Below are 12,670 nucleotides of genomic sequence, written 5' to 3'. Positions count from 1 at the left end.
GTACATACTGTACTGTATCGCCAGTGGGACAGCACTGTACATACTGTATCACCAGTGGGACAGCACTGTACATACTGTATCACCAATGGGACAGCACTGTACATACTGTATCATCAGTGGGACACCACTGTACATACTGTATCACAAGTGGGACACCACTGTACATACTGTATCACCAGTGGGACACCACTGTACATAATGTACTGTATCACCAGTGGGACAGCACTGTACATACTGTATCACCAGTGGGACAGCACTGTACATACTGTATCACCAGTAGAACAGCACTGTACATACTGTATCACCAGTGGGACAGCACTGTACATACTGTATCACCAGTGGGACAGTACTGTACATACTGTACTGTATCACCAGTGGGACAGTACTGTACATACTGTACTGTATCACCAGTGGGACAGCACTGTACATACTGTATCACCAGTGGGACAGCACTGTACATACTGTATCACCAGTGGGACAGCACTGTACATACTGTAACACCAGTGGGACGGCACTGTACATACTGTATCTCCAGTGGGACGGCACTGTACATACTGTAACACCAGTAGGACGGCACTGTACATACTGTATCACCAGTTGGACAGCACTGTACATACTGTATCTCCAGTGAGACAGCACTGTACATACTGTACTGTATCGCCAGTGGGACAGCACTGTACATACTGTATCTCCAGTGGGACAGCACTGTACATACTGTATCACCAGTGGGACGGCACTGTACATACTGTATCACCAGTGGGACAGCACTGTACATACTGTATCACCAGTGGGACAGCACTGTACATACTGTATCACCGACAGCACTGTACATACTGTATCACCAGTGGGACAACACTGTACATACTGTAACACAAGTTGGACAGCACTGTACATACTTTAACACCAGTGGGACAGCACTGTACACACTGTATCACCAGTGGGACAGCACTGTACATACTGTATCACCAGTGGGACAGCACTGTACATACTGTATCACCAGTGGGACAGCACTGTACATACTGTATCACCAGTGGGACAGCACTGTACACACTGTATCACCAGTGGGACAGCATGGTACACACTGTACACACTGTATCACCAGTGGGACAGCACTGTACATACTGTATCACCAGTGGGACAGCACTGTACATACTGTAACACCAGTGGGACAGCACTGTACATACTGTATCACCAGTGGGACAGCACTGTACATACTGTATCACCAGTGGGACAGCACTGTACATACTGTATCACCAGTGGGACAGCACTGTACACACTGTACATACTGTATCACCAGTGAGACAGCACTGTACATACTGTATCACCAGTGGGACAGCACTGTACATACTGTACTGTATCACTAGTGGGACAGCGCTGTACATACTGTATCACCAGTGGGACAGTACTGTACATACTGTATCTCCAGTGGGACAGCACTGTACATAATGTATCTCCAGTGGGACAGCACTGTACATACTGTATCACCAGTGGGACAGCACTGTACATACAGTATCACCAGTGGGACCGTACTGTACATACTGTATCACCAGTGGGACAGCACTGTACATACTGTATCTCCAGTGGGACAGCACTATACATACTGTATCACCAGTGGGACAGCACTGTACATACTGTATCACCAGTGGGACAGAACTGTACATACTGTATCACCAGTAAGACAGCACTGTACATAGTGTATCACCAGTGGGACAGCACTGTACATACTGTATCTCCAGTGGGACAGCACTATACATACTGTAACACCAGTGGGACAGCACTGTACATACTGTACTGTATCACCAGTGGGACAGCACTGTACATACTGTATCACCAGTGGGACAGCACTGTACATACTGTATCACCAATGGGACAGCACTGTACATACTGTATCACCAGTGGGACAGCACTGTAGATACTGTATTTCCAGTGGGACAGCACTGTACATACTGTATCACCAGTGGGACAGCACTGTACATACTGTATCACCAGTGGGACAGCACTGTACATACTGTAAGCACAGGCGCCTGCATCTTGTTAGTATCTACAGGAAAAGAAATAGCCCCTACTCCTAATTATAGAAAAAATATCAGCCCCTACTCCTAATTATAGAAAATATATTAGCCCCTACTCCTAATTATAGAAAAAAATATCAGCCCTTACTCCTAATTATAAGAAAAAATATTAGCCCCTACTCCTAATAATAGAAAACAAGAGATCCCAGAGGGATCTTGGCGCCCACCATTGAATGATCTTCATAGGTTCCATGTCAGATTGATCTTTTCCCTACTTTTCCCTTCATTTTACTAATCTGTGCAAATTGAGACATCCCTCCAGTACTTTTCAAGGGAATCCTAGCTATATAAGAAATTTGAGATTTAACGATAATGGCTGTTTGTTTGCCAGGTTGTTTTCAGGACAGACTGGTCCAAAAATGCAATACAAGGAACCAAGGGGAACCTACTTATGAAATTTGAGAAAGATCCATTCAGTACTTTGAGAAATAGAGATAACAAACTTCATTTGTCAAAATCCAAGATGGCGGTCTGTCGGCCATATTGTTTTCCAATTGATCTCAAAATGCAATAAGCATAACTAGGCACCAAGGGAAACTTACATATGAAATTTGAGAAAGATCCCTTAAATACTTTCTCAGAAATAGTGATAACAAACTTCAATTGTCAAAATCCAAGATGGCTGCCTGTCGGCCATGTTGTTTTCAGATTGGTCTCAAAACGCAATATGCATAACTAGGCACCAAGGGAAACTTACATATGAAATTTGAGAAAGATCCATTCAGCACTTTCTCAGAAATAGTGATAACAAACATAAATTGTCAAAATCCAAGATGGCTGCCTGTCAGCCATGTTGTTTTCTGATTGGTCTCAAAACGAAATATGCATAACTAGGCACCAAGGGAAACTTACATACGAAATTTGAGAAAGATCCCTTAAATACTTTCTCAGAAACAGTGATAACAAACTTCAATTGTCAAAATCCAAGATGGCTGCCTGTCGGCCATGTTGTTTTCAGATTGGTCTCAAAACGCAATATGCATAACTAGGCACCAAGGGAAACCTACATATGAAATTTCAGAAAGATCCATTCAGTACATTCTCAGAAATAGCGATAACAAACTTCAATTGTCAAAATCCAAGATGGCTCCCTGTCGGCCATGTTGTTTTCGGATTGGTCTCAAAACGCAATATGCATAACTAGGCACCAAGGGAAACCTACATATGAAATTTCAGAAAGATCCATTCAGTACTTTCTCAGAAATAGTGATAACAAACTTCAATTGTCAAAATCCAAGATGGCTGCCTGTCGGCCATGTTGTTTTCCGATTGGTCTCAAATTGCAATATGCATAACTAGGCACCAAGGGGAACCTACATATGAAATATGAGAAAGATCCCTTCAGTACTTTCTCAGAAATAGCGATAACAAACTTCAATTGTCAAAATCCAAGATGGCTGCCTGTCGGCCATGTTGTTATCCGATTGGTCTCAAAACGCAATATGCATAACTAGGCACCAAGGGAAACCTTCATATGAAATTTGAGAAAGATCCCTTCAGTACTTTCTCAGAAATAGCGATAACAAACTTCAATTGTCAAAATCCAAGATGGCTGCCTGTCGGCCATGTTGTTTTCAGATTGGTCTCAAAACGCAATATGCATAACTAGGCACCAAGGGGAACCTACATATGAAATTTTAGAAAGATCCCTTCAGTACTTTCTGAGAAATAGCGATAACAAGAATTGTTTACGGACGGAGGGACGGACGGACGGAGGGACGGACGGACGGACGGACGGACGGACGGACGGACGACGGACCACGGACGCAGGGCGATTTGAATAGCCCACCATCTGATGATGGTGGGCTAAAAATATCAGCCCTTACTCCTAATTATAAGAAACAAGAGATCCCAGAGGGATCTTGGCGCCCACCATTGAATGATCTTCATTGGTTCCATGTCAGATTGATCTTTTCTCTACTTTTCCCTTCATTTTACTAATCTGTGCAAATTGAGACATCCCTCCAGTACTTTTCAAACAAGGGAATCCTAGCTATATAAGAAATTTGAGATTTAACGATAATGGCTGTTTGTTTGTCAGGCTGTTTTCAGGACAGACTGGTCCAAAAATGCAATACAAGGGACCAAGGGGAACCTACTTATGAAATTTGAGAAAGATCCCTTCAGTACTTTCTCAGAAATAGCGATAACAAACTTCAATTGTCAAAATCCAAGATGGCTGCCTGTCGGCCATGTTGTTTTCAGATTGGTCTCAAAACGCAATATGCATAACTAGGCACCAGGGGAAACTTACATATGCTATTTGAGAAAGATCCCTTAAATACTTTCTCAGAAATAGTGATAACAAACTTCAATTGTCAAAATCCAAGATGGCTGCCTGTCGGCCATGTTGTTTTCAGATTGGTCTCAAAACGCAATATGCATAACTACGCACCAAGGGAAACCTACATATAAAATTTGAGAAAGATCCATTCAGTACTTTCTCAGAAATAGTGATAACAAACTTCAATTGTCAAAATCCAAGATGGCTGCCTGTCGGCCATGTTGTTTTCAGATTGGTCTCAAATCGCAATATGCATAACTAGCCACCAAGGGGAGCCTACATATGAAATTTGAGAAAGATCCCTTTAGTACTTTCTCAGAAATAGCGATAACAAACTTCAATTGTCAAAATCCAAGATGGCTGCCTGTCGGCCATGTTGTTATCCGATTGGTCTCAAAATGCAATATGCATAACTAGGCACCAAGGGGAACCTTCATATGAAATTTGAGAAAGATCCCTTCAGTACTTTCTCAGAAATAGCGATAACAAACTTCAACTGTCAAAATCCAAGATGGCTGCCTGTTGGCCATGTTGTTTTCCGATTAGTCTCAAATCGCAATATGCATAACTAGGCACCAAGGGGAACCTACATATGAAATTTGAGAAAGATCCCTTCAGTACTTTCTCAGAAATAGCGATAACAAACTTCAATTGTCAAAATCCAAGATGGCTGCCTGTCGGCCATGTTGTTATCCGATTGGTCTCAAAATGCAATATGCATAACTAGGCACCAAGGGGAACCTTCATATGAAATTTGAGAAAGATCCCTCCAGTACTTTCTCAGAAATAGCGATAACAAACTTCAACAGTCAAAATCCAAGATGGCTGCCTGTCGGCCATGTTGTTTTCCGATTGGTCTCAAAACGCAATATGCATAACTAGGGACCAAGGGGAACCTACATATGAAATTTGAGAAAGATCCCTTCAGTACTTTCTGAGAAATGGTGATAACAAAAATTGTTTACGGACGGAGGGACGGAGGGACGGACGGACGGACGGACGACGGACCACGGACGCAGGGCGATTTGAATAGCCCACCATCTGATGATGGTGGGCTAAAAATATTAGCCCCTACTCTTATATATATAATTACTTATAGAAAAAACATTAGCCCCTACTCTTACTTATAGTGGGAGTAGGGGCTAATATGTTTTGTTCTATAAGTAGGAGTAAGGGCTAATATTTTCTCTAGAAGCAGAAGTAGGGGCTAATATTTTATGTTATTACTGTATAGTTCATGCTAATAGGGAAATACATGTAGTTACATCTGAACAAGAGATCCCAGAGGGATCTTGGCGCCCACCATTGAATGATCTTTATAGGTTCCATGTCAGATTGATCTTTTCCCTACTTTTCCCTTCCTCTAAGTCTTACTTATCTGTGAAAATTCAGAAACAGCCCTCTAGTACTTTTCAAACAAGGGGAACCTATATACAGAATTTAAGATTTAGCTATAATGGCTGTCTGTCGGCCATGTTGTTTTCGTATTGGTCCCAATATGCAAAACTAGGCACTGAGGGGAACCTACATATGAAATTTGAAAAAGATCCCTTCAGTACTTTCACAGAAATAGCGATAACAAACTTCAATTGTCAAAATCCGAAATGGCTGCCTGGCGGCCATGTTGTTTTCTGATTAGTCTCAAAATGCAATATGCATAACTAGGCACCGACGGGAACATGCATATGAAATTTTAGAAAGATCCCTTCATTACTTTCTGAGAAATAGCGATAACAAACTTCAATTGTCAAAATCCAAGATGGCTGCCTGTTGGCCATGTTGTTTTCCTATTGGTCTCAAAATGCAATATGCATAAGTAGGCATCAAGGGGAACCTACATATGAAATTTGAGAAAGATCCCTTCAGTACTTCCTCAGAAATAGCGTTAGCAAACTCCAATTGTCAAAATCCAAGATGGCTGCCTGTCGGCCATGTTGTTTTCTGATTGGTCCCAAAATGAAATATGCATAACTAGGCACCAAAGGGAACCTACATATGAAATTTGAGAAAGATCCCTTCAGTACTTCCTCAGAAATAGCGATAACAAACTCCAATTGTCAAAATCCAAGATGGCTGCCTGTCGGCCATGTTGTTTTCTGATCGGTCCCAAAATGCAATATGTATATCTAGGCACCAATAGGAACCTACATATGAAATTTGAGAAAGATCCCTTCGATACTTTCTCAGAAATAGAGATAACAAACTTCAATTGTCAAAATCCAAGATGGCTGCCTGTCCGCCATGTTGTTTTCCGAGCGGTCCCAAAATGCAATATGCACAATTAGGCACCAAGGGGAACCTACATATGAAATTTGAGAAAGATCCCATCAGCACTTTCTCAGAAATAGCGATAACAAGAATTGTTTACGGACGGAGGGACGGACGGACGGACGGACGACGGACCACGGACGCAGGGCAATTTGAATAGCCCACCATCTGATGATGGTGGGCTAAAAATGCAACTATTAGATGTTAATTAGTATTAGGGCTAGATCTACATTCTAGTAATGACATATTACGTATTTTGCATATTAGGGAAATTGCTAAATACAAATGGCTGAATGTGCTTACATGTATAAAGACTGAAACAAATGATCACAACCATGTGAAACTAGGCCGTCTTGTATACAGTATATTTCCAATTTGGCTTCGCCTGATCATAAATTCAATGAAGGACATTTAACAACACAGGTTTGATAACCCTTTGTGACAATTTGTCTGTTTTATTGATAATGTCGTACACGCTATGCGGGGATAGTCTTCAGATTTGTTAATTTCCTGTATATCCAAGTCATTTTCTGCATTTGATATCATTTCTCTCTGATATGTATTGTTACATTGACAGAGGTCTTAATTCAATCAAATAACAGATTTATTAAATTACATTAAAAGTTTTACAACAACATCACAAGAAAATGATATCAGCAACGGATATACCCATGGGAAGCATGATCTTAGAGAATAAACAACCATCGATGTACAAAAACTATTACAATGATCATTCACCTGTTCAGTTAAGAAATTTAATATAATAAAACATAGCAAAAACCATCTAGGTCTCCAATAAACTAATATTCCCTGACCTAAAGAAAACAAAAACAAAAAATATATGTCATAATTATATAGTCAACCTTATTCATTTTAATACAAAAACACACACAATATTCCATTTTCATTTGCAGGACTAAAATATCTAGCTTTTACAAGTTTATTACAAACTAAAATGTGTGAATATGACTGTTTTTATAACAGATTGTCAGTAGTTCATTCTACCATGTAATTACTGTAGCTATATATAAAACATTATCTATACATATCGACCTATTTTTCAAATTACACTTTCACACACTCAAACATCTGTATGAGTTACCTCAATTCCACTGCACACATAAGGCAATATCACTGCTGATATGGTAATTTTTGTATACTGAATCAATGGTCTCCTTATGTCAACTCAATACTGATGTTCAAACATAAACTTTATGTGAAAACAATTGGATTTTAGAACACTCACAAAGTTTGGTGAAGACTTTTTAATGGTTTTGCAAGTACATATTAATGTACTAGTTTGTTTATGCATCCAACAGTAGATGTTATAAACTACAAACATTGATTTTACTTCTCCTACTCGGGTAAATCATGTGATTTATCAAAAACAGGAGAAAAAAAACTGAAAATCTGAAAATAACTTATCTCATTTAATTGCTTTAGTACAGGTGATTGCTAGCTTATATGAAACAAATACTGGACACTCCAAAGACACATATAATTTGTTCAGGGCTACTTTGGACTAGCAAGTGGCCCAGAGAGCCTGAAATGCTCTCATGACCAGTAAGAAGTAATGACAATATTACTATTCGGAGTGTTCATGTTGACCATTATATGTTTGTGATGCTTCAGGAAATGGTACATTGTATTTCTGATGGAGGTGATAACTTTCACTGGTTCATTCGTGAATCATAATGTAGGGTAATGAATTGATGTGTTAACAGCCAGTTGCCTTTTGAGAAGACCATTGGTACTGAAATAACAAATACTATCTGTGCTGGTGTTTTTGATAAATATATATATAACCTACATGAACCCAGATACATTTAGCAATAAGGTATGTTGACTGTATGTAGTATCAGTCTTTACCCCATTGCTTTTTGAAATTTAAAGTTATATGCAAGAATCAATGGAATACTTTGGAAAATTCAGTTCAATTATTTTAACACATTTGATCCCAGTGACCTTGAAAATCAAGATTATTCAAATGTGGAAACAATATACAGCATTCCTCATTACCATGGGGGTTTTTTTTCATTATTTTGAACTATTTAGCCCCTATGACCTTGATGAAAGAACAAAAGGTCACTTATATGAGGAAAATCTAAATCACTCTATTGTAAGTACCTACTGGACAAATATCAGATCTCTGGGTCGACATATTTCATGTTTCACCATGGCGACCTTGAAAATAAGTCACAGTCAACAGTATGAGTAATGTTATAAGCTCTCTTCCATAAGTAGCCACAGAAAAAATATAAATCATCTAGGTCTTTTGTCCTTAAGACGAAAATCATAGAAGTTTTTAACATATTTGACCCCTATTACCTTCAAAACAGGTCAAGGTTATTGGTATAGAGAAGTTTCATAGCATATATTCAATAGCAGGTACACTCTGGCCAAAAACAAGGACCCTGGGTGTTCTAGAACTTGAGATGATTCTAAAATGAATTTCAAAAGTTTGACCCCAATGACCTTGAATCTTTATACCATTTCATAACAGGTACAAAATGTACCTACTGTCTAAGATGAGTACAGGTAACCTAGGTCTTCTAGATCTTGGTAAGTGAATTCTCAAACAAATTTTGAAGTGCATGTATTTGATTATCATGGCCTTGAAATTAGATAAAGATCATTTATATGAGGGATATTAAGAGAACTATGCCACACCTCCTGGAAACATACCAGGATTGGATCTTCTAGAACTTAAGAAGCTTCTTGAAGTTTTTAACATTATTAGCCCCTAGCAGTGACCTTGAGAATAGATCAAGGTCATTTATATGAGTAAACTTTAATGTACTCTAATATCCCTGGTACCTCCTAGCCAAATATCAGTGCCCAGCTGCTTATAGTTTTTCAGGAGTTAAAATTTCATGGACAGATGGACGGACGGAGAGATAGTCAGACAGAGAGATGGACGGACAGACGGACGGACGGACAGACGGACAGACGGACGACCGCTCTTGTTACAGCATGTTATACAGTGACTTGGCATAAATCTTCAACCCACGCTCTATATATGTGGTCCGTGACACTGTCATGTTATGATCATAGATTGGGGAATGTACCTATTGAACGAGCTAACAAAGTTATTATCCAGACAAGGTATTGTTAATACCTATCAGTTAGACTGTTCCATCATATATCATATATGCAATAATATTAATGTATTACGAAAATAAATTTTCAAATCTGCATCATGATACCTAATGCGAAACCAACCTTGTTGCAATATACGGGTAAAACATTGGCACTTTAAACATTGTATCAGTAGAAAGATGACTAACATACATTAATTTTTTCCTATGTTTTGGGTTTGGGAGGTAGCTGGTAAACTGTGATTGTCATGTTTGTGTCAGAGAAGAGTTCACATATCATTGTGGAGACCTCCTCCCAGTTTAGACGGTCCAGACCACAACCAATACAAGGCATGGACAATGATGTTACATTGTTCCTTACACAGTGTTTCTTCATCTCCTTCAGACTGGATTTCAAGGTGTCATAAGTTGGTTTATCATGCGCCTTGGGTTTTGTTATGAGGTAGTAAATAAATCGTCTTCCATCACGCAGAACTGCTAATTCACCAGTTTTCTTCTCTTGAAATGAAAAATGACATATTTGTAGCTAATTATTGAACATTTGAATAGAATGTAAAGTTTTTTCCCCACATTTATATGTACTGTAATCAATATTCATCATATGATTAGGATAACAACCCTTCTGATTGAGGAACATTGAAATAATGTGCTATTATAAAGTTTGATACCCATGCATTGAGCTGAAAATAAATGGTATAAAATGTCAAATGGTGAAGAATATACATTATCAGATTCCATTATGTATTGCATCTAGGTATCTACATAATCATAATTGGGTCTCATCCAACTAACAGGATAGTGTAAAACTTGCAGGACCAGAGGAAATAGTTTTTAACATTCGAAATTCATTTCAGGGCTTTAACATATATTATGAAAATATATTATGAAATTTGAGATTTTAGTTTACTTAACAATAGCAGAAATTTGAATCAATCCTGTTCATCTAAGAAGGTTTTACTGTAATCTTAATTTACATGTATGTTCTGACAAAAAAAACCTTGTTGCGTGGAGCAAGATGAAATATTGGGCTCTGAAACCATCCAATATCAGTCACTAATTCTAAGGTAAATTTCAAGAGGAAACATTGATTCCCAACCACATAAATCAATAAATCAGCATATAAATATACAAAGAAACTAGAGAAACCAGGTCTGAATTCTCTAAAGACAGCAAGTCAATTACTCTAGTTATGCATGGGACTTGACGTTAAAGGTAGGGGTTCCCTGAGGAATCTGCAGAAGATCTTTTCACAAAATAATTATCCGAGATAGGTGTTCAAAAATATTCAACTGTTTTAGTCAATATCAGAAATTCACTTCTATATATATATGCAGACATACTCATTGCCTTCAGCTCATCCACTCTGCCAAACTTTTTCTTGAACAAGACAGCAATTCCTTTCCCCATACGGACATCCTCACTAATACAGTGGGCTAAGGACTCTTTGTCTCCACAGGAAAACAAATCACCCTCTACCTGATTAAACTTGAAACTCTAAAACAACGAAGAAAAAATACTTGTATTTAAATTATAACTGATACATAACCTGCTTTTAGTTGGTTGTAGCTTGGTTCCCGTTGATATCATATCTTAATGATACCATATGTATCATTTACTCTAGTATGTTATACTGAGGGATATTTTAATCTTTTAAGATGCAAGGGGTGTCACTTCTCCATGGCCATACAGTGAAATTAATTATGTATAGTGTCTAATGGGGGTTAGTAGTGTATTGCCACTGATTTCTTTCACCAAACATTTTTCAAGTCTACCTTAATTTATTATTGTATTTTACAATTTTATTTCAGAGTATTGTGTACATACAGTTCACTCTCAATTATCTTTCGGAACTAATTAACATGTGAATCCGAGGAAACGGATAATATTTTAAACATTTTCTTTTTTCTTTTTAATCAAATCATTTTGACACAATCTCAGGAAAACAGGAACAACGACTTACCACACCAGAAGATGTACATGACACAGTAGCCATACTCCTTACTATATTGTGAACTGGTACTTGTATGAAACCCGAGAAAATCCTGAAAAAGTTCAACATTCAGTAAGAGTTATTTTCCCTTGTCCGTGACGCCACATGTTGGGTGTTTAATCTATATAATATATACATTTAGTATCTGATTAAAATAATACATTTTCATGAACTTTTTATAACACCACAATGAAAAGAATAAAAAAAATACAAGTTACTGGCAAAATTACCTTAATATACTACGCGTCATAATTTATAGAACTTCTAGTTTGTTTATACTGACAAAGACTTCCACACATGTTCACTGTGACTGTGTTTGTTACAAAACCTGTCTGTCTGTATTAGATAGATATTATATAAATACATACATACCAATTCTTACTGTCTCATTCTTACCTCAATAACTGCATACGTTTTTCATGTACACATAAATGTGTTACGATACGCCTGTGCAATATGTGCTCTGGATTGCTGCCTTAGCGTTCAAACAACTTCCGCTATTAGCACTTCCGCTTTCACTTTTGATTTAAAGCCATGGACTTGTATAGCTCTATTGGCAGTCGTTGGAAATAGTTTTTTCCTCTCGAAAATTATGGTTTGGTTTCGGGGGTTTTAAATTTCAAATTTCGCCAATATAGGCTAAAGTTGACACATCGCATGTCATTTGAACATGAACGAAAATAGCCTTGCTCAAGTCAGAATAACTTGAAATGCATTGTTACATAAATGAAACATTCATTTTAGCTAAGGGGGGGGGGGGGGGGGGGGGGGGGGGGCATATGATGTCAACAGTTTATGTTTATATGAAATAACAATGACATAAAAAATGTTTCTGTTTTTCATATTGAAATGATATATCACTCATTTCTTCTGTCAAACATCTTTCTTTTCTCAGCCTCCCTTACAGTTTTTAGTCGTTTCCGTTGTCACATTATCTCTGTATGGAATGTCTACATGT

At 38.2% G+C, this 12,670-nt stretch overlaps 1 protein-coding gene across 1 annotated transcript; it reads right to left on the bottom strand.

The window, feature by feature from the left end:
* Positions 1 to 7,048: 7,048 nt before the first annotated feature.
* LOC117327429 (ADP-ribose glycohydrolase OARD1-like) lies at positions 7,049 to 12,374 on the bottom strand. The gene is made up of 4 exons (XM_033884393.1): positions 12,109 to 12,374; positions 11,683 to 11,764; positions 11,063 to 11,216; positions 7,049 to 10,220 (listed from the first exon to the last, which is right to left on the bottom strand). Exons 1-4 carry the CDS (start codon positions 12,120 to 12,122, stop codon positions 9,928 to 9,930), a joined length of 543 nt encoding a protein of 180 aa, XP_033740284.1. The 5' UTR covers positions 12,123 to 12,374; the 3' UTR covers positions 7,049 to 9,927.
* Positions 12,375 to 12,670: the final 296 nt, after the last annotated feature.

The sequence above is a fragment of the Pecten maximus genome, chromosome 5 (assembly GCF_902652985.1).
Source record: "Pecten maximus chromosome 5, xPecMax1.1, whole genome shotgun sequence".
In the NCBI taxonomy this organism is placed as follows: Eukaryota; Metazoa; Mollusca; class Bivalvia; order Pectinida; family Pectinidae; genus Pecten; species Pecten maximus.
The sequence above is the reverse complement of the archived record's forward strand: the minus strand, read 5'-3'. Positions and strand labels throughout refer to the sequence as shown.

What these genes read in the sequence shown, in the direction of transcription:
- LOC117327429 (XM_033884393.1), bottom strand. An exon ending in CATGTACATCTTCTGGTGTG is followed by an intron (nt 11,217 to 11,682) that starts GTAAGTCGTTGT and finishes TCGTTGTTTTAG; the next exon opens with AGTTTCAAGTTTAATCAGGT. An exon ending in GGATGAGCTGAAGGCAATGA is followed by an intron (nt 10,221 to 11,062) that starts GTATGTCTGCAT and finishes TTTCATTTCAAG; the next exon opens with AGAAGAAAACTGGTGAATTA.